A 22,525-nucleotide genomic window follows, 5' to 3' on the forward strand; every position below is an offset into this window, starting at 1 on the left:
AGCTTCCCTCAATCTTCTGTTTAGAAAAAAGTGGAGATTATGAAGCGCCTGCTTCTTCCACATCTTTCTCTCTATTCACATTTTTGCTCTTGTTTTTTGTTCTTTTTTTTTCTCAACACTGAAAACAACGTGATCCAGAAATCTGGAGGAGAGACTGCGGCTTGATTCCAGTGTATGTATATATATTTATGTAATATACATACAACATGCTCCCCAACTTTTGGAATTTCAATTCTCCAAGTTTTCTAACGCGGCTCAGCAATTCATCACTCTTGTCTTCACCTCAGCCAACCACACATTTGATCAATGAATACCCGAAGTCAACTGAAAGAACTTATTTTGGACCCAATCCTAGCAGAAATTGACAATGACTTGAAGGTCACCCGACCTTTGCTCCCGTCTATCATACTTAACAGCTCAATGTCAGATCAACGAAAGTATGTCATAAGGAGTTTCTTGAAATGGTATGAGATGCAGAAACCCAAAGAATTGCAAGTCAGTACAATAGTCAGCCTCATCAATGGATTCAATACCTTCCTCTTGGCTGGCACAGGATACGGAAAATCTCGAATTGCCGAAATTTTTCTCAGGCTTTTTGATCCTCGTCAATTACCAGTAGTACTTGTTCTCAATCCTCTCGACGCGCTAGGTGACAATCAAGTAAGTAACATCCAATTGATAATAAATTTGGTAGTCATTCAGAAGCTGAATGGCTTTATCTGTAGGTTGCAGACAAGATTAAGCAAAATATCACGGCAATCAATCTGACCAAGATCACTTTCACCACCGATGCTCTGAAGAAGATTGAAAATCACTACTACCGTGTCATATATCTTGTATTTAATTTATTCAGATACTCCTGTTCCAATTCAAGTTATTTAAATGCGAAAGACCAGATGGACTGACTCTCAAAATGTTTGTTTGCTCACAGAGTCCTGAAATATTTCTGAATAGTGCAAAATTTGCAAAAGTTTACTATAGCTCGGACTTCCAGAAGCATCTTATCTTGAAGGTTGTTGATGAAGCACATGTGATCTACTCGTGGGGTTTGGTGGAAAGCGGAAAGGCCAAAAAATTATACAGTCATTCAATACTTCAAGATGTTTGTGAATTTCGACCATCATATGGTCATTTAGGAAAAGCTCTCATGGCCACCGACTCAGTTCCTCTTCTATTACTATCAGCAACCTGTAGACCCATAGCTGTGAAGAGCATTTTGAATAGCTTAAGCCTTATACCTCGAAATATCACTATGATTGAAGGTGAACTCACTCGACCCGAGATGCGATGGATCCGAATGTATCTAACTCGTCCTTTGGATTCGTGTGAAGATCTAGCTCAACTAATCCCACACAAGTCACAAGTCTCGGACAAGGACCTGACACAAACTTTGATTTATTGTGGAACTCAAAACTCGACATGGACAGCATCAGAAGCAGTTCACTTGGCTCGAGGAAACCCACAACAGGCCCACGATGGGAACAGCAGCTGCTGCCGAAGGTATCATGCATCAACCGGCCCAAAGGACAAAATCACTAGAGCTCAGGATTATGGTGACGGTAAATTTTCGACAATGACTTGCACAAATGCACTCGGCCTTGGTCAAGACTGGTCCATCGTGGATCAAGTGATAATTCTGGGTGGTATGGACCCGGATGCCATTATCCAAATGGGTGGAAGGGGTGGGCGAGGGGGTAAAACATGCTTGGTCATCATGATGGTTGAACCTTTTCGCCAGACTGGCAAAAACTCAATAGACGATTTTAAAGAAGTTTCAGTCATGAATGATGACGATAGGACAAGTGCTTTGAGAATCACACCGGTATGTCTTAGGGTTGCACTCGCATCAGACACTCGGTGAGCTTCTCCCTCTTTTCTTATTCTTTGTTTATTCATTTTACTAATATGTTGATTTCATGTAGATTAGGCATACTACCACTTTCAGTCGATGAGCCTGCATACATTGAAGAAAAGAACCGTCAAGATAAGGAAAAGATGGGTCCCTGTCGATGTTCAAACTGTGATCCGATCGGGGCAATTGAGCTTATTCGCGACCTCAAGATGACTGACAAACATCACTTCCATGACCTCCTCAAACGTTCTACTGTAGGACACGAATTACCGGCCACCAGTTTTCTCACTCAGAATCCCATTGTAAAATCAAAGCCAAAGGAAAAGACGAACCGACCACTACTCTGTGCTGATACTGACCACATTCGGATTTCATTACCGATGATCGATCTGGCCCGCTCTCTGATTGAAGACTTTTCTATTTTGTTTTACAAAAATCACAATCAAATTTCAGAATTGATCCCTTCGAATCTATTTAATTATGATCACGCGTGGCAGATTGTCAAGAACTACTCAGCCATACTGGAGGGAAAGTTTTTGCGAGGGATTTTGGGTAGCCAGCCAATTCGTGGGACATTTGACATGATACTCAATTGTATTCAGGTTTGGAAAGCAGGTGCTAGTTATGCATCATATGTTGAAGAAGTTCATAAGGCCGATCAAGCGGCCAAGGAGGCTTATCAGATGGGTGCGGCTATCCTGGCGTCTTACCACAGCAATCAGTTGATTAAAGCCGAAAAGCGAAAAGCGGATAAGGAGAAGATTGAAAAGCGAAAAAAGATGCGACTTGAGACAGCGGCCCAAGCACAGCAGTTGAAGGATAACAACAAGCGGAGGATAATGGATAAACTCCAACAGTCCTCGGTCAAATCTCAAGATGGACAAAAACCAAGTAAGTAATCTTGATTCAATTCCCTCTCAATCCAAACCTCCACCTCCACGTTGATGTGCTTAACTTAACATGAATCGATTTCCACTTTTTCAAATCCAGATCCAAAGTCATGATGGATGTCCCAAGACTGTTTGGTTCACTCTTATACATATGTATGTTCGCATCCAAACACCATGAAGTTTACCAATGATCATCGCTCGCACTGGCACTAAAAAACATTGTACTTTTTGATCAAAACCAATACTATCACCACCTCCTTCACTATGGCTCGAATCTCTAGTCAAACTCTCTCAGCTTCGACCTCATCTTCTTCAAGATCATTTCAACTTCCTATCATCGATTTTTCAGCACTTGGCAACGTCGCTTTACTCGGTTCTTTCTCGGGTTGATCAGCCTAAAGTCTTCAACTTCTCAAGATCATCTCAACTTCCTATCATCGATCGGTCAGCACTTAGCACGTCACTTTACACAGTGCTTTCTCAGGTTGATCAGTCTTCGAGTCTTCAAATTCAAATTCAAATTCAAATTCAAATTCAAATTCAAATTCAAATTCAAATTCAAATTCAAATTCGAATTCAACTTTCAATCTTGCTCATTCTGCTATCATCTCCTTACATATTTCATCTCAGTCTGAATAGCAATCAAATCAGAAAATCTGTAATCTTCAATTATAATGTGTTCAAGTCTAAACGATCACTTTTAAATTCAGCTAATCTTCAATTATAAGGTGTTCAAGTTTAAACAATCCCTTTTAAATTCAGCTCCCAAGATATTTGCCGCTCCCCAACCGAACCGAGAGGAAGACTGATTCCATTCTTCCTCTCGAAATATCGACTGAAATTTCTCAATGCCCTTCAAATGGATGTCTTCTAGATTCATTATCAAGCTTGTATCTCGTGCTGTCTTGATCATGCTTGGATCAGCAAGATGATCGCGTGCAAACTTCATAAATTGGCTGATGGAAGCCGGCGAAAGCGGGTGTTTGTGGCTTTGATGGATTGCCTCAAGGCCTGATCGAAGACCTAAGGAGTGAATCAGGCTTCGTAACTGTTGTATGAATCCATTGAATAAGTGTTTTGTTTTATGAATACTTATTAAACTGTTTTGAAAATGCAAAATAAATTACCAATGGAATGTTTATTGAATAGCGCTCTGTGAGCCTTTCAATGTTTGTTCCTTGTCCCTAATTATTGGTAATATTACTCAGTAAATCATATCAATCTTTGGGAGTAAAACGAGTACTTACTGAGTTGTTATAAAAATATTTTAGCCAATAGTTTTGCACTTCCAAAAAGAAATCTTTTGCCACCCAGTGGCCTTTACGTCCAGATGAAGGTATCAATAAACTATGCTTGATTACCTTTGCTAGCTTCTTGGGGAGATATTCCTCCAAGATCAGAATATACCTAGGGAGATGAAGTGCGTAATGTGATAGCCCATTTAAACCTTGAGCCAGGATACTCCACCTTTTCCACATAGATATTAAACGCCCTATATCCCCTGCACGCATTGCATGATCTGCTTCAACTACAGTAGCAAGATCACGCAACCTCAAGCGCAAATTGTACAAAGCACCATCTTCAGCTGTAGAGGCTTCTCTGATTGATTCACCCAAACAGTATTTGGCATAGCATTCATCTACTAAACCTTGTGCGATGCCTGGAAGGGTGAAGTCAAGTTTAGATCCTTTTGATGCTATGATCTGTCTGAGATAGATACATGGTCAATTGATTTGATAAAGAAACATGTTGAAAATGAGACTTTCTTACTTGAGCAGGAAAACATATGTTGCCGTTTGAACTTTGTGAACTGTTTGCATCAGGAGGCCAAAATCTGATTTATTAACAAGATGCTCTGCCTTGATATTTAAGGAAGCAGCACATCGAGATATACCAGGATCAGCTGAATCTTCTATATCACCGAGGTAATTATTGAAAAGTGCACTGGCAATGTTCCACATTGTGTGAGCGCCAGCTAAACCAAAGGAAAGATTTTGAAGACCTTCTTCGGCGTATCCAGATGGGTAGCGCTTTCTGGCTGCTCCTTCAAAATTTAAGTTTGTTCCCATATCACCTTCAACAACTTGAAACCATTTGCCAAACTGATAACTTTCAACCCCAAGTTGCTCCAGTATTTGTTCCATCAATTGACCAATTCCAGTTGCAGAATTATCGGAGGCGCTCATCATTTTGAACATTGTGATGTTAGGAGTGTACATCTGGATTGGATCGACCGCTGGCGGAGATACCTCTAGATTCCCTTTACAATAAGCATATTCAGCACTACCCTTTCCAAGACAATGATCCAAAAAAGCTGTTGAAATCTGTGCTTTCCTCACCAGCTCAAAATGACTTTCTTCTTGTTTGGTAGGTATCATAGAATGCACTTCAATGTCTTCCTTCTTACTACGTTCCATTGCGTCCACAAATATGTTCAAATCAAGTTCTTCTGCCATTAATCCCTCTGTTAAATGTTCAGGTATCTCGTGTAAATATCCCCAAGTTCCATGAAACATTCTTGAATGAACATCTACACTTTTTTCATGTACTCTTGCTTCAATATCAATGTTGTCAACACACCAAAATGGTCGAATCTTGTAAGACTTACAACCAATGTCTCTAATCTTTTTCTCCGTGGCCTTCTTCAGTGTATCCATAGCTTCTAAAGCTGTCTTTCTAGATGAAGTTATGCCAAGAAAATGAAGGTAGTCATTGACCTTATGTGTGACTCCACACGCAAGAAAAGTCATCGAATTTTGAAGCTGTAAGCCACAATGTCGGCGATTGCAGGCAAAAGCAAGCATTGAACAGAGCATTACGGGAAGCTAGACATATTTTTAAAAAGACAAGAAATTATCAATCAATAGAGTAAGTATAACTACAAAAACATGCTGTTAGTACATACCTTCTTCATGCGATGTGCTTCCAATTGCTGATTTGACTGTCCCATGATTGTTGTAGACTCAAAGAACTTGACACCCTTGGTGTCCTCGACTTGGCTAAAAGTGTTTGCTTCAGGTTCTTCAAGAGGGAAGTCATCGTCATGGTCATCTAAATTCTCCTTCATTGCTTTTCTCTTTGCCCTTTCCTTTTGTCGGATATCTCTAGCGTGTTCCAGTTTGGCCGATACGAGTGAATGCAAAAAAGGCATATTTGATTCCACTAAGGTATCACGCCGTTGCTCTTCTTCTTTTGAAAAGAAATCATGTGTAATATTCTTTGAGTTGTGAAACATTCCATGTGGTGGATCTCCACTCGGCAGGTTCTCTCTGATAACGATCTCCTTTGCCTTGACATTGTGAAAAGAGATTGTCAGTATCCATAGGCTTCAAAAAGTAATGAAGCTGCTCACCTGTTGTAAGATGAAATCAGACCATCTATCCAGGCCACTCAGCCGATCTTTACATACCAAAGTCTTAAACCCTTCCAAGACCTCCTTTGTAGAAACCCAGCCGTTTTCTGTTCCCCAAGATGCACGTCGTCTTGCCACAGTTGGGTCTGTGGATGTCAACATGGCTTGAATAAACTTTTTAGCATCCAGTCCGACCAATCTGAGGTTCGTGCAGGTATCTTCGAGCCTTTGTGGCAGGGGAGGCAATCCTTTCGAGCGTTTTTGAATCGAATCGGTCATTTGGGATTGTATTTTTCAATGAATTTGATCGCATTCCCAACCAACAATGTTCTAGAGACGTTGCTCTTTGGTACGTTTCATTTCACCCTTTCTCTCCCATTCCTTCAGTCATTTCACCGTTTCAAATCTCAATGGAACTCGATCGTTCCAGTTTCCAACTTCTTACACTGTGTCAAATCGAAATCTGAGATGTATATGTCTTATGTAACACCTCGCAGCAAGTTCAATTTCCAGATTTCTGGATCACGTTGTTTTCAGTGTTGAGAAAAAAAAAGAACAAAAAACAAGAGCAAAAATGTGAATAGAGAGAAAGATGTGGAAGAAGCAGGCGCTTCATAATCTCCACTTTTTTCTAAACAGAAGATTGAGGGAAGCTGGGGTAAAAAGACATCCCAGTTTTCCCCTACTAAAACTCTCAACCTGCCACGCGAGAAGTCTGGGGTAGGGAGTAAGTCCCTCGTGCCTCGGTCATCGCTTGCTATGTATAAACCCCGGCACGATGGGACTTAGTTAAGTTTGCTCTCACAACTTTTCTTGAGCTTGCTCCAACTTTGAGCGTCTATAAAGTTTCACATTTCGCTGATGAGGTGTGTAATCAACATTTTTGGGTGACAGCATCATTTTTATAGCGTCATCATACCCTGTAAAGGGAAGAACGATCAGACAAGCTATCGTGCATGATCAGAAAAGCTATCGTTCGCTGCTGATAGTTATTGTCACGTCTCTTCCCTTACATTGTCCATCATTACCAGAAGATTACAGTCAAAGTGGCTCAAGAAGACTTGACTCTCACATGTTTTCTAGTTGTAGTTCTTTCAACAAATGTGATTTCTTCATTTTCTTTCTTCGTTCAGCTCAAAAAACTTGAATCACCTGATCTATTGAATATAGTATACTTCTTTGATTATCTCAAAGCTAAAACTTCAACTCCTAATATATGTGTCTCCTCCTCTCCAATCTTTGTATCCTATTTGTACCTGCAAAAACCGAAATAAATTGCGGTTTCGGTTCGATTTCGTTTCGAATTGCGGTTTATCTAACGCACCAAAACCCTTTGGGGACTTCAAGCGTTTCGGTTCAAACTGCGATTTCGCTTGATTGCGTTTCGGTACCTTCGCAACGAAATAAAATAACCCGATATTTCGGTGCGTTTCGTTTCGATTTGGGTGTTGCTTGTGAAGACATTTCCAAACCACAATGTTCAGATGGTCTGTGCGGTGACCACGTATGAAGGAAACTTCTAGAAAAAAGTCTACAGTAGTTAGAGCATCCGCACTCGTGCGGTAAATCGGGTGCGGTAAGGTTAAATTTAACGCAACCGCGGGGTCTTTTCCACACCGGTGGAAAATTAGCCCCGCGGTAGTTAACTTTTGATCAATTTGCGTTAGCAAATCGGTAAATTTACCGATTGGCTAACGCATGCATTAACACACATCGCGACTAGCTGACAGCAACTTCGACTCCAAAAACAAGACTCAACCCGACCTCCAACACCAAAGTCAACCCACACCTCCTTTTCACCTTCCACATTCACCTTCCACACACGATGAAATCCAAGCCTCACAGTCACATGAACTAAATCAAGAACAATCAATGCTGATTCATGTTGTTTCAATCTTCAATTTTTGGTGTTTTTTAATTAAAATAGCTCGATCAGATATCTTCAACTTGACTTCATACCAATCAGATGAATATGTAGAATGTCAACATTCATATAGCATGTACAGTTCAAATGAAAGAAAATCAACATTCAAAGACTAATCATGGGGGACTTTCAAGATCAAGTGATACAAATCATTAAGAAAAGTTTGGATTTGTTCAGATCGTTCAGATCGTCAATTTTTCTTTTTTAACTTTGAATCTTTAATATTTTCACAAGATCATAATTGCATGTATTCAGACTCATTAAAGGCTTGATCAATGTAGTCAAGCGTTTGGTTTTTGAACTTGAATTGATCGATTGAGTTGCTGAACAAAGTCATGTTGACTTTGTCCTTTTAAATCAAAATTGCTGATCAGGTAGATGAACAAGTATTGGATCTATGTAGATGGAGAATGTGAAAGCAACTTCAGTCCTCCAAAGAAGCGGACAGTGGCTCTATCATATTAACACTTGTGATGAAAGCAGGTGATTAGTACTTGAAAAATCAAAATGTTACCTTACTGCATGACCCGTGTGGAGCACATGCATTATCTGTAAAGTTGTAACAGTTACAGCACTGCTAATGCAAACGAGTGGGGAATTTAGTCGAGTTAAGTAATTTTTTACTTAAAGTAGGGTTTGTTACCGTGCGTGATCAAGTTAACAACCGCAAACCAGTGAGGATGCTCTTAAAGTCTACTCTGTGCTACCCCTGACCACGGGTGGCCCCGGGGCCGGCCCCGGGCCCAAATGTTGGCTGTTTATGAAAAAAAAAATAGTGTGGGTGGGAACTGTGAAAAAGCTCTGTTATACCGCTTGCACCACTTCTTTCTAGTAGTTTTATTAACCAATCCATCCAGCCCTCTCAGCACCTCAGCACAATGGTCTTCTCTAACCGCAAGAAAGCTCAGCAAGCACGTCGAGCAGCCGAAGCTGAACAATTACGAGTTGACAATGAGATTGTTCTCTTTATTGAAAATCAAATAGCTGACTCTGAAGATGATTAACAAGAATGTGATGATCAACTCAAAGAGCAGCTTTTGCCAGTCTTCCTCAAGTGTGATGCAGCAAAACCTTCTGTTGGAAAGCGTAAGAACAAATTTGGAAATCTCAAAAGATATAAAATGCCAATGCGCAATCCAAACCCCCTGAAAACAAAACTAATCTCTAAGCCAGTTCCCCGGCAAACACTTCAATATCGCCAAAAGAAGGCTGTCTCAGCGGTCGGGAAGAACATTGGCTTCATGGATAAATGGACAAAACCTCCCAACTCTGGACAACCACTCAGTTCAGATCCTATCATCATGACACCATCCGGAACACTTGAATCTAGCAAGGATCAAGAGAATACCATTGATAACCCAGCTTATGTCTCCAACAACCCAGATGATCACTCTGACAGCTCAGATCATGCCTCCGACATTACAGATGATGCCTCTGATCATACCGAAGACTGTGGCGAGGACACTGTTGAGACACACGCACTTGATCCGGACTACAATGAATGGATTTCTACATCTTTGAAACAGGCTGAAGCGGCTCAAAATGTCAAGATCAATGCCAAGAAGGCCCTTGCTAGCCAGCGCTTGATCCAAATTGAAGAGGAGTGGGCTACACTCGATCTTAAGATAAAAAATGCAACCGAGCGATACGAGTGTGACCATCGGATAAATCCAAAGCATGACATCCCTCATGTTGTCTTAGGCGAGCTCAGGGAGTTCAACTATCGCCGTAAGGAGCTGTCTTTAGCAAATAGCAAGTCTCCAACTATTCAAGCATCAATACTCGCGGCTCAGGGATCTTTAAGGAGACTTCCTAGTAATCACATGAATTTTTCTACAGGTATAGGGCGAGCTAGAAAGATTAGAGCTCAAGCCAATCATCTCATGACCTTCAGTTCAATTATACACTCTCGATCAGGATTTGGATCAAGACATCCTTCCTTGCTGGACAATGCACCACTCTACAGTGCCCTACATACATGGTCATTTTCAAAAAAACCAGGAGAAGTGTGTAATTTGTTGTGAAATATCATCTAAATACTCTGAAATAACTGATAGCTTTATCTTTTGACCAGGTTACGCCACGACGCTTCTGTGATTACGTCAATACTGTAGCTCTCCCTCAATTTCACCCTGGACGGACCATCTCATTAGTAACTGCCTATCGGTGGATGTACAAGATTGGTTATAGGCCCCAGGAGTACAAGAAATCATTATACTTTGATGGACACGAGCGACAGGATGTTGTCGAATATTGAAAGAAGTTCTTGGCCGAGTTTGAAGAGCTTCGAAAGAGATCTCGGGTGTATGTTGGGGCCAACCTCGAAAACTCAACTCCAGTTGATCCAGAGAAACTCGGTGATCTGCGTGAGACCGTCTTTGTGTACCACGACGAGTCTACTGTACATGCGAAGGAGCGTCCTCGACTTTCATGGCTCTTACCTGGAACCACTGAATTCCGATCTAAAGATCAAGGCCGATTGATTCATATCTCAGATTTCATCTGTAAGACCACTGGCCGACTCATGGTAACCGCCGATCGAGTGTGTGATCTCAAATGCAATGGATATCAACCTGTGCTACCCGACATCAATGACGCTGCAGTAGTCATATACCCAGGAACTAAAGGAGACCCGTGGTGGGACATGAAACAATTGATTGATCAAGTCAAAACACGAGCTCTCCCAATCTTTGAATCAATGAATCCGGATTGTCAGGGGGTTTTCATATTTGATTGCTCTTCAGCTCATGAAGCATACAGTCCCTCAGCACTACAAGTCCAAAAGATGAATCTTAGCTCTGGTGGGAAACAAGGTCATCTACGTGTTACAACCATCCCTTCGGATGATCCTTTCATCCCAACCGAGCTTCACGGACAGACCCAGCATATGGTATTTCCATCTGATTACCATATTACTGACCTTCGAGGACAGCCAAAAGGCATGAAGGTGGTATTAGAAGAACAAGGCCTTTGGGACTATCATGAAACGCGAGTCGCTTCATTGGGACAACCTCCGCTACTGACAAAGTGCACCAAGTGCAAAGCTTCAGGAGTAAGCGAAGATGCAAAGAACAGATCCATTCGACACATTCAAGAAGCCGAAGCACGTGGATTCTTTGTGTCCGAAGAACAATGTGGTGTGAGGAAAGAGCTAGGGATCAAAAGCAGTGATTGCTGCTGGTATAGGATTCTTTCATTACAATCCGGCTTTTTAAATGAGAAGCCTATGCTTCAGATGGTAATCGAGGAAGCTGGCCACATCTGCTTGTTCTTACCGAAGTTCCATTGTGATCTAAACCCAATCGAGCTTTTCTGGGGATACATCAAACACAGCGAGTCTTTCTTTTACAATTTCTTGTTGATGCCAAACAGCTAAATGTTCTCTTATTTGTAGAATATCGCCGCGGTTCACTTGAGTGCAAAACCTTCCAGCACGCCAAAGATTGTTTTGAGAAAGTCCGACAATCTTGCCCCTTAGACGTCATACGAAGATATTTTTGCAAAATCGATCGACAGCACTCGGCTTATCTGTAGGTTCCCCAATTTCATCACTTATCTTTTTCACAGCTGACTTGTAAATGCTATCACGTAGGAACGGTCTGACTGGTGCTGAAGCCGATAAGATGGCCAAGCGTTACCGAGGTCATCGCACAATCCCTAAAAACGCTTTCATGCGTGTGGATGTGCTCTGTAACTAGATCCTCGACTCAGTTCAATAGTTAACTGATGATCAATGCACAGCATTCTAAGTACACTCCTTTTACATCTCACTGAAGCTTGTCTACACTACTTTTGCTCGACTGTCTTCGCTCACTCCTTTTTAACGCTCGCTTCTCTCTTTCTTGACTTTTGGTTGTTGATCTTCTCTTACTTGCCAATTACTTTTTTCTTAACAGTCTTTACTCGGTCTTTTTGAATCATCGCTATCCTTTTTCTCAACTGTTCTCAACTCAGTTGTTACTCTTCTTTCTCTCGAGTCTCTTGACTTGGGTTCTTTTCACTTGTTTCTCTTCTATTTCATCACAGTCCTTACCATGAAAGTCAATGTTTTTTGTGCTTTTCTATGCTTCTTCTGATTGTGTAATCATTTTAAAAGTCACGAAGAGGCTTGCTGCACCTCTTTCAAGGTTAAGACATCGAGGTCGAGCAAGAAATAACTTCGATCAAGATGTGATTGAGCATCAATCGCGAATGCTTTGATTCAAAATAATGTGCCAGCAAAACCTATCTTCAAGCAAGATAGAACACAGGTCACCCCAGATTCATCACAACTGGATTGACTGGTGCTCACACCACTGCACCAGGCAGACTTAAAGCAGAGTGGGCATCGTACATATTCGTCCATCCTGGGTACTTAAGTGCTTAGGTATGGCCTAAGCGGCTTAAGTACCTAGTTTAAGTAGCTTAAGTACCTAGCCTATGCTTGGGCCCAAATGTTGACCATTTACAAAAAAAAAAAAAGATCAGTGCCTCAGATCATCCCAAGAAGATATGGATTGATTAAGCTTGACCTTCTGATTCTACCTGTCTAGGTATCAGCTTGAGATGATGGCATTGTGTCATGTGTTTTTGAGCTTGAAATCAAAATTTCGTTTGGCTGGTGAGAAGGTAGTACACAGTAGGCTTTACCTACTGTACATAAACAAAAGGAAGAAATCGGAGGGACAGGGGGAAACAGCTTGAGAATTCATAAGTCCGCTTTGCCTTCCTCATCTCACAAAGTTCCAACCAACATTACTTTCATCAAATCTCATCAGGGGTTGGGCGAAAAACTGACCAACCGGTTTTGCGCCCTTGAGAATTAAATCGAAAACAGCCGAAGATGGCCGAAATCAACTGGGGGCAGGTTTCACAGACCCGTCGCTGTGCCGGGTTACCCAAAGAGACCCAAATTCAGCCTTTGGGTGTGATTTTTCTCCTCCAGCCCCACCGATAGCTCAGCTTGAAGAATTCGGGCAAGATTTTGCACCTTTCACGGATCTGTAAAAGGTGCAAAAAGGGCGTTTGCGAGGCTTGAGGCGCCGCAAATTGCTTTCCCTGTAAGAGCTTTTGAACGGTTGAAGCGGTGGCGTGATCACAAAACCAACCATACCGGTCAACATTTTTGCAAAGCAAAAAGTTGGATAAAAAGGTGTGTTGGTTTTGTGTGGCTTTGATATTGATTTCGAGCCATCTCTTAAGCGTTCCCAAAGATTTGAACTGCGATTGAACAGGGTTTGGAAACTGGTTGGTCGCCTTCTCCCCCAACCCCTATTGTCACCACTTCTCATCGAACTCAACATGATTGATAAATTACATGCTATTGTACTTGCTTCACGCTAACAACACTTCTAACGTTCCGAACTCCTTGTCCTGATAGCTTTATCCTCATCATCATTCTTGAATTGATCCATCCCTCACACCAGACCACCAACTCAAACTCCAAGTCATGAGAGGCTTTCAACACCAATAACCCTTTCCTACTAAACTTCAACTTGGCATTTCAGGTCTTCTTACTCATCAGAGCCTATCCATCAGACTCTGTAAGCTGAATCATTTCATCCACTGAAAACCTACTCCAATTTAACTATACCTCGTTTGCTTGAATCACTTTGAATCTATCATCATCTTCAGGATTACAATTAGCCCAATTTACCACATTTCAATTCCAATTGGCTATCAGTGATTGGAGCTGAAGGTCCTTTCAGTACATCTTTGATTGATTTTGTCGCTCCCACCTTTCGTGAATCGATCGAAATGGTTTGAGCTCGATCATCACTCTGATTTCGCTTGACAGGGCTGTTTGTTGTAAAACTCTTTATACATGTCTCGAATCTTGATTTTGTCGCTCCCACCTTTCGTGAATCGATCAAAATGGTTTGAGCTCGATCATCACTCTGATTTCGCTTGACAGGGCTGTTTGTTGTAAAACTCTTTATACATGTCTCGAATCCAAAATCAAGTCTTCATTTCAAAAACGTTTGACATTTCGATTCCACTGGGCTATCAGTGATTGGAGCGTCTTCCTTTTAGTTCTTGTAGGATCGATTTGATTGCTCTCACCTCTCATGAAGATATCATTTAAATAGTTTGAGATCAATTGTCATTTTCTGATCCTGCTTGATAGATTTGTTTCTTTTCAAACTCTTTATTAGCGTCTTGCATTCAATAAGTAGTCTTCGATGTTCTCTCCTTTAACCGCATTGAAATGTAGTATAATTTGTTCTCATAAAAAAGGTCTATGAAGCTGTCTCCTTGGTCTGATAGCAGGTGTGTGAGACGAGTGAGAAGCCCATCTCTAGGACAGCCTAGATACCATTTTGATATTGTGTCTATTGTACAATCCGGTGCTTCAATCGGCCCTAGAGTTGATCAGTAAGGACATCCTCATGACTACTGCCGAGTGTCCCAACAGTTCAATCATATGCGGAGCTCTCAGCACAGCCCGTAGAGGCACCTTGAGGACTCCCTATGTAGGATACATGGGAAGACTTTTGGAAGCCCGTGGGACGTCCCAAATTCCTGTTTTGATCCGGGCTCCTTGGATCAGTTTCGTCAGGACGTCCCTCCCCCTGCAACAATAACCGGTCGTCCCTGGGACATCCGCGTGTCTTTGTGGTGTATCAGAGGTCGCCTGATAAAACGGTTCATTAGCATAGGCAGCCCCGGGGCCAATGCTTGTAAGTAGCAATACATCTCACCCACAAGCACACCGGTCACTCTTGCCTGCGCACCTCGTGATCTGAGGTTGTCCCACTTTCATGGGTCTACACCAACATCCTCACCCCTGGCCCACGCATCGCGACGCGCCATACATACCCCGTGCCCCCTTGCAGCTAGGATGCATTCGGCTATCACATCACCCAATCAATCCTCCTTTACATTCAACAACATGACCAAATCCACCTCAACCATAAAGAACATCCCTTCACCCCACCCACACCACCTTATTGATACCATACCATCATCAATACTACATACGAGATCAGCACCATTAGCTCCGAGTCAGTACCTCACTCACCTCAGGATTTGACAGAGCATGCTGACATCAGAATGAGATGATTGATTCCTTCCAGCCGATTGTGTAGTCAACTACCTGTCTTCCACAATGTTGCTCACCGACTTGGTGACACGGCTGCACGAGATTTCCGCAACTTTGGCAACTAAGCTGACACTTTCGCAACTCATCCAATTCGTCAACCTCGCAAGCGACGTGTACAAGCGAGCAGACCGCGCGTTAAATTTCACTTCGGATGATACTCGCATACTTCCATTCCTCAAGCTCGCCCTCGACCTAGACATGGACTTGGCCGATTACAAAGCACTTTGGAACCTGTCATTCCCTTCCCTACCGTTCTCTTGGATTGATACTGGCGCCCTTATTCGCTCGCACGGTCTTACCCACCACCTGACCACCAAGGTGCACGAGTTCTATCTTACACCACCCATCTCTGCCTGCCTTGTGTGCGACAGCCCTTCCAAGCGCAACCTCCACTTACGCCCCCGACGAGAAGGCTACGTGTATGATTTGGATGGCATCCACTCAGCGGAGTTTCACACCCGCGTTTGCTCAGGTACAGTGTTTGCCTTCACCTAAGAGCCGTGTATATAATATATAAACACTTATTTTTCCCATTAACTCCTGCATGTAGATTGTAGCACCACCTACCGCCCCTTGTATTACATAACCAATAAAACCAGGTATTACTACACTGAAGCCCAGGGGAGACACCGTGATGTGTTCCAGGTGCACTGCCACTTTGCCATGTCTCACCAACTTGCCAAGAACTTTCGACACTGTCAGATGCTTGCCCAGTCAGTATTCTCCCATTATGTTTTTTTTGAAGAACTTCTTATTGATTGCTTTTACTTTTCATAGTATCTCCACTTTCAATCTTGTGAATCTATTCAACCTCACCTACGTATCGAACCAGGACATACCCACCCACTCGGCACTCCCGACAATTACACCCCGAATGTCCCAAGAAGTTGCCCGCGACGCAACTGATATGTGGAGCCTACTTCGACGCTACTCTCGCCGGGGTGACGTCCTTCAAGTAAGTGCCCGTGGTGAACAGGAGGACCGGTTACTACCAGCCATTATTCAAGAACTCCACTACATTGCCGACCACGGGTCAGAATTACGCGACCACTTTTGCTCTTTGTGTGTCAAAGCATACCCAATCGAAATAGACGGCAAGCAAGCGACCAAAGGTTTCGCTCATCTCACTTATCTAAAAAGAACGCTTTGAAATCATCCTACTGACTTCGTGCATCACATTAGTCATTCGAGCGGTTGTCACCGATGGACTTACAATCGGGCACTGGCAATGCACGGCCTCTTCAGCGCAGCTTGAAGAGCTTGCCTATCGATCTGGCAATCCCCCCCCAAATGGCCCATGCCTAAATCCTTTGCCAAAGGTTACCTCTCGGTTCTGTGCCGCACATGAGGTCTCTTTGAAAGGATGGTGTTGGGCACAACCGTGCACCAACCTCGCGGAAGCAGATTCCCAAACATGTTCCAATGAAGATCACCGTAACGCCTTTGCCGATTTTCAAGCGCGAAAGAAGAAGAACTTTGCCCTCAAGGCAATGCTCAACCGTCCCGGCTCCAATCTCCCTTCGGATCCGACTGTGCACCTGAACCCCTTCACTGCCGAAATAATCGACTTGGACGAAATTCACAACGCCGACGAAGCTGATCGCCTTCACGAAGGCGCCCGGGACGGTGGCGCCGCCAAGCCAAAAAAAAACCCGTCCTGTAGCCGCTGCCGTACTCACAACAATCAGCTGATTGTGGGTACGTGTGGAATCATCCTCAGTCGGCGAACGTTTTACAACGCCGAAGCCCCAAGTGCTCTTCGGGTCAGTTAGCAAGAACCATTTTCCCTGAGCATCCTCTCCATTCTCTGATGTGTGTTTACCCCCCCCGACCACACATCACAGGACTACCTATTGGAGGCTTTTCCAGAAGGCCTACCGGAAGTGGTCTTCTACGACAATGCGTGCACCCTACTGCGGGTGATTCACAACGGGGAGAAGGATCCGACTCCGTTCGAAAACACCATTATTCCGGTCGACCCGTTCCATCATGCGTCGCACAAAGTCAGCGATCATTTTTGTCAAAGATACACAAGCCCCAAAAATTTTCCCGACCTGCAAAAGGACGGCTCCTGGATATTTAACTCTTCAGCTGGAGAGTTAAGTAATATTTGGTACGGTGGTTTTGCTTCCATGTGCTGCAACATGCAAGGAACAAGGTATGAGTTTTTCCTTGAAGAGATGGTTGAATTACGCAACGATTGGTTCAGTGCTGCTCTAGGTACTCGTGAATCAGTGGAATACATTGGGGTACAAAAGTTGTAGTTTTTCAAAGAAATGCATTGCCTTATGCATTAATTCTTTCTCAATCTCTGATGCATCTCTGATGCTCAATCACGCGTAAATGGCAAGAAGTGTAATCTCACTCCAACTTGCTTTCATCACTCATGTTAACCACGTTAACATGATATCATCATGTTAACGTGGTTAACGCTTCCACCTGATCGTTCCACAGCACTTTGGCCCCCGATTGGCTTCATGGGTTCCTCTTTCGAAATCAAATCATATTATCTGAATTTCATTTGAATTCAAAAAAACCAAAACAAGTCAAGATTCGAATAAGATCACAAGGAAGAGTGAGGAGTATGATTGGTAGGTTTATTCATAGAGAGGGATTTGCGCTTGCTAATCTGCTGGGACAGTTCCCGAGTTGGACATCTATGGCTGTAGGCCAGTATGGACAAGATTTTCCTATTTCAACTTATCAAAACTTTTTTCTTATTCATTCAAAACTCGTTGATCACTTCTCTATTAATCTCTCTTCTCCTCAACCACAATCGAGATTCCTTTCGATCCTATCAATTATCTCACCCACATCAATACCCACATTGATGTGGACGATCATCTGACTTCCAAGCTCACCAGTCCCATTATCCTCCAAAATCAACCGGGCAAGTATGATCATTTTAATTCTTGAGTTCTTCATTAGGATGTTTAGCTACAAGATTAACTCAAACGCTTACTACGCCACGCTCATATTCCGATTGGACCAAATTAAGGTGCGGATTTCTCTCACCTTAATTTGATTTTGAACTTTACTTACTGAATGGATAATGTTCAGGTTTTCATTGGGCTTCTTGCAGTGCGATACCCGTTGGAAAATTTGATCGGTAGGAAGCAACCATTTTCGATGATGTATAGTTAATTATCCATAAAATGGTTGCCTGTTGCACCAACTTGAACTGACCGTGGGGTGCTTAACCAATGCCTTGGTAAAAAGTACCTGACGTGGTTCGGTAGGAGCCGATGGTCATCCCCATGCCATGCGTTCGATTTCGCCAAGCATTTGCCACGGTCCCAACCAGGTTTCGATGGATAAATGGTTGGTCTGTCCCATTCATGTTCAGTATAAATGGGACGATGCTGATAGAGATAGACCCAGCAGCGATTTGACTTCACAATCTCGCACTTACTATCTCGCCGCCCTTTCCTATCACCTTAAATCATCATGCACACCTTGACCCAAGACGACGACTATGCCGACCTCCCACACCTGATGGAACTGCTTTCCCCGCGTGATACCAGGCGCTTCCGACGTGAGTAACGTATAACTGTGGCGCTCATGCAATTATAGACTTATACTCACATGATTGGGGCGCACTTAGGTGGCATTCTCAGCGCTGGCCCAACAACCATTTTACCGGATCCGATTGTAGTCAACTGTACGTCATACGCCCTGCCATCCAAACTAAAGGTATGCCCACTAATGTGTTAGTTATCCATTAGGCAATTTTGTGGCCCCGCCAATAGACGCTGCAACTGCGCGGGAGGTTTTGGGAGAATTGGTGTTACCAACACCTGCCATTGACCTTCACACCTCATGGATTTTCACTCTCCAAACCGCGACTGTTGGCCAAACGGCTGAGTTTTCGTTTAGGTCGACCCAAACGTACATTGACATCAATCTGGCCAAGCCTATCAGGTATTGGGATTGGGCTTCAACCTTCCCCGCCGAAATGCATCGTCCTTGGGGAAGAAATGACTTGGGTTCTTTGCAAGTGGAAGTCCAAGCGTTTGCTTCGGACTCGGAGCGATCACATTTCATGTTGTGTCAAGAAAAGTATCACACAACTATGCTATTAAATCTGTTCCAAGGGAAGCTCAAAGAAATCCCTTCACTTTTAACTGTGGCCGAAGCACAGCTGGCCACCAATGTTCGAGTGAGTGAATCCCCCCCCCCTGCGCGATTATGTTACTTCTTTGATTTGACTTGTTTCTTTGATTTCACAGTTTGCCGAAAACCATGTGCTTGCACACCGGAACAATCATGGAATGCATGACATGTATACTTTGCAGGAGAGGTTGCAAGGTAAGGTCCATAAGACGTCGGACACTAGTTATTCCCTCCCCCGAAGGCAATGTCCCCATGCTAGAGTTCCTCAATACCTTCACGCACTACACGTACTGGCGTACAAACAAGGCAGCGGTGATCAACGGACTTCAATACGTTGGATGGACACTGTTTCATTCTCTCATTGTCGATAAGAAGTGAGCCAGAATCTTCTTATAATGTTTGTCACATGTTATGTGTTTGCTCATCACATTACTATAGGTACGATTGGCATGCTGGTTACTTCTCTGGCAGAATATCCGATTTTGAAAGTGATCACCGTTGCAACAGCCTGTGTAGGCGCGTTGGAATGAAACAACCTGCAGGATCCTAGTTGTAGTTCAGCAGTTATTTTTGATTGCTCTTCCTTGGATGACTTTTTCTTTGATTTGTGTGACTGGTTGTATGTGTTTCATTTGGAAGCACTTTCTGCTTCTGGTTTCACCTCACCTCACTCCTTTATTGTTCCTTTTTGCTTGAAATTTGTGTGTTTTTGGCGCTTTTTGTTAGACTCTCTGCTTTGTGCACCACACTCGTTTGACATCAATGAAAAAAAAATGGTATGACCAAAGTGTGCCGTGCCACAGCAGCAATAACTTTGTTCTGGTGGATAACTGTCTCATTATTCAGAGGGAATAATTATACAGAAGGTCCAATTCATGCATAATACTCATGATACAAATGAGATGCATATGGGTAGCCTCTCCACTGGGTTTGGATGCTGTCATTGTGGTAGTGGTAACCCATCGGTGCTTTTGATTGGTCCAAACCATGCTTTGTTGATGTATCACCAAAGCATGGTTTGGGGCATGTTCAAACCATGCTTTGGTGGCCGTATCAAACTTTATACTACAAAAGTTTTCTGACAAACTGACATTGTTTTCAGCCAATCTTTTGCTTTGTAAGCTCATAATTTGTGTTTGATTGAGTAATGGAACTAGGCTTTTGGTTTCTACAAGGACAGGTTGCCATTGTGTTATGTCAATCAAAGGAATAATGTTTGTTTCATAAGCTTTTACTCAAAGTAAGTGGACACTCTCTTTTCCCGATTTTTCGACGGGAAAAGACTCATTAGCAAGTTTGGACAATTCAGCCAGACCAACACAGCTGACTGATTTGCCCTTCCAACATCACAATCAAATAACTTGCTGCTCCCAAATGTTGCTATCAATCTCACATGAATGGTGGTTGTCTCCAAAGCAGTTTGTAATGACAAAGAGCCAATTGTGATTTGTTCAATCAACTACCATTGTTCTTTGTTTAAAGACAGTATGTCTGCCGTCACAATGAAATGATTGTTATCAAGTGATTCATTGTGACGGCTATGCCCATGGATGGCAGTGTGCAAAAAACAAGGGCTTGGTTTTTGGCTTTCAACAAACTCAAATGGCTGTTCACTTAAAGGGACTGTGCCATCACAATGAACACTCAATTATTGTTCAAGTAACTCCCATTGTGGTCACTTGAACAATAATTGTGCCATAACAATGACCCAATGGCTTTTGTTTCAATCAACTCAAAGAAATGTCCCTTTAAAGGGCGCGTGCCATAGCAACGCGCGCTTTAAAGGGGTATTGTTCATGTAACCACAATTCATGTTTGTTTAAAGAAAGACAGTGTGCCATAACAAAGAACCAAACGGTCATGAGACAAGCAACCACAATTCATGTATGTTTAAAGGCCACCATGCTAAAACGGTGGGCATGCCTCAAACAAAGATTTGCAAGGATAAACACACAAGATTTATTAGACAACACACACATATGTCTACCTACAATTTATATCGTAAAGTTAAGGAGTGATAGTGTCGTTTCCTGTCCACACCCTGAGAGGTACAGAACTTTTGATGTCTCAAAAACTTGTGGGAATGGAAAGTTACATTACTTGGTAATTGTACTACGACATTTGTAGTACAATTACCAAGTAATGATTCAAGTGTGATAGTCCAGACCCAGTAAGTGTCATGTTTTCCATTCTGGTCCACTCTTGGATTTCCAAGGGTCGCCAAAATACTCGCGCGCGGGAGTATACTCCGGGTTCTCTTCTTCATTGTTGCTGCTTACTTGAAGGGCCTCTGCTCGCTTCAACTTCTGACGTTTTGACAGGCCGTCCTCTGAGTCTTCATTCATTTTGTCCTCAGGTGGTATGTCTTCGCGAGGGGGCTATCAAATGTGATTAAAATTGGGTATCAGTAACAAGTGTCAAGCATAGTTGTAAAGAGACTTATGTACTCACCTGTGATGCCTTTGAAGGACGTTTCCGCTTCAGAGAGGATGCTGGAGCCGAATGTTGTGAAGAGTCTAAACCGGGAGCACTGGTTGTCGTCTGGGATTGTTTGGCTCGATTTTGTACCCTCGATGTACCACTGGTGGATTGCTGCGGGAGAGGAATTGTGGTTTGGCTGTCGGCAGAAGGTTGTATCATTCCAGGGATGGTTTTACGAGGAGTTGGTGGCCTACTTGAACGACGAAGTGGGGTTGATTGGATAGGTCGAGCAGAGGTCTCGGAGGCATTGGATCGTTGGGAATTAGGGGGGCTGCTAGCCATGATAAGAGACTTTACGGAAAGATAATGAAGAGTGAAAAGAATGAAATGGTGAAGGGTGATAAAACGATGAGAGGTTGGTTTTATTATAACTTACGTCTGTTATCTTGAGAAAATCCACATGCTTGCGCAGGTTACGGACTCGGCTCGAACAACATCACCATGGCGAACGAGATGCATGCTCAGTTCTTGCAGCATGAGGAAGACTTACTCGAATTGGACACATTAACAGTTGATTCTTACACTTGGAACCCAACAACCGATTACGCCAGGTGCTTCTTACATAAAGTTTCCTCCACTGTCAAAGGTGGTTTAGAAGAGCTTTGGCGAGCCGCTCCATCGCGGACCCAGGAACGCAAGGACCTACTTGGTCTTTTTCCATTTTCTGGAACGCTTCCAGTCATCGCCAAGTCATGTTTTCCATTCTGGTCTGAGGTCAAACACAGGTGAATTGCCAATGAATCAAAATGCATCAAATTTGCAGTCCCATATAATGACCGTTGGTTTGTACAGAAATTCTGCACTCCTTCAAGTCTTTTAAAGTGTGTAAAAT

General features: G+C 43.0%; 3 protein-coding genes across 3 annotated transcripts; 2 read left to right on the forward strand and 1 right to left on the reverse strand.

Moving 5' to 3' along the window:
• Positions 1 to 15,105: 15,105 nt before the first annotated feature.
• MELLADRAFT_59173 (uncharacterized protein) lies at positions 15,106 to 15,594 on the forward strand (the record flags this gene model as incomplete). The annotated part of the gene is made up of 1 exon (XM_007404329.1): positions 15,106 to 15,594. The coding sequence occupies one exon, from the start codon at positions 15,106 to 15,108 to the stop codon at positions 15,592 to 15,594; it is 489 nt and encodes a 162-aa protein (XP_007404391.1).
• A 2,952-nt stretch (positions 15,595 to 18,546) lies between these two features.
• On the forward strand, positions 18,547 to 19,762 carry MELLADRAFT_89200 (uncharacterized protein; the record flags this gene model as incomplete). Its single annotated transcript, XM_007404330.1, has 6 exons — positions 18,547 to 18,634; positions 18,704 to 18,760; positions 18,825 to 19,258; positions 19,329 to 19,407; positions 19,454 to 19,586; positions 19,651 to 19,762. The coding sequence occupies 6 exons, from the start codon at positions 18,547 to 18,549 to the stop codon at positions 19,760 to 19,762; spliced, it is 903 nt and encodes a 300-aa protein (XP_007404392.1).
• A 1,627-nt stretch (positions 19,763 to 21,389) lies between these two features.
• MELLADRAFT_89201 (uncharacterized protein) lies at positions 21,390 to 21,975 on the reverse strand (the record flags this gene model as incomplete). Its single annotated transcript, XM_007404606.1, has 2 exons — positions 21,390 to 21,590; positions 21,664 to 21,975. The coding sequence occupies 2 exons, from the start codon at positions 21,973 to 21,975 to the stop codon at positions 21,390 to 21,392; spliced, it is 513 nt and encodes a 170-aa protein (XP_007404668.1).
• Between the last annotated feature and the right edge of the window lie 550 nt (positions 21,976 to 22,525).

Source organism: Melampsora larici-populina, assembly GCF_000204055.1.
Source record: "Melampsora larici-populina 98AG31 unplaced genomic scaffold MELLAscaffold_2, whole genome shotgun sequence".
Lineage (NCBI taxonomy): Eukaryota > Fungi > Basidiomycota > Pucciniomycetes > Pucciniales > Melampsoraceae > Melampsora > Melampsora laricis-populina.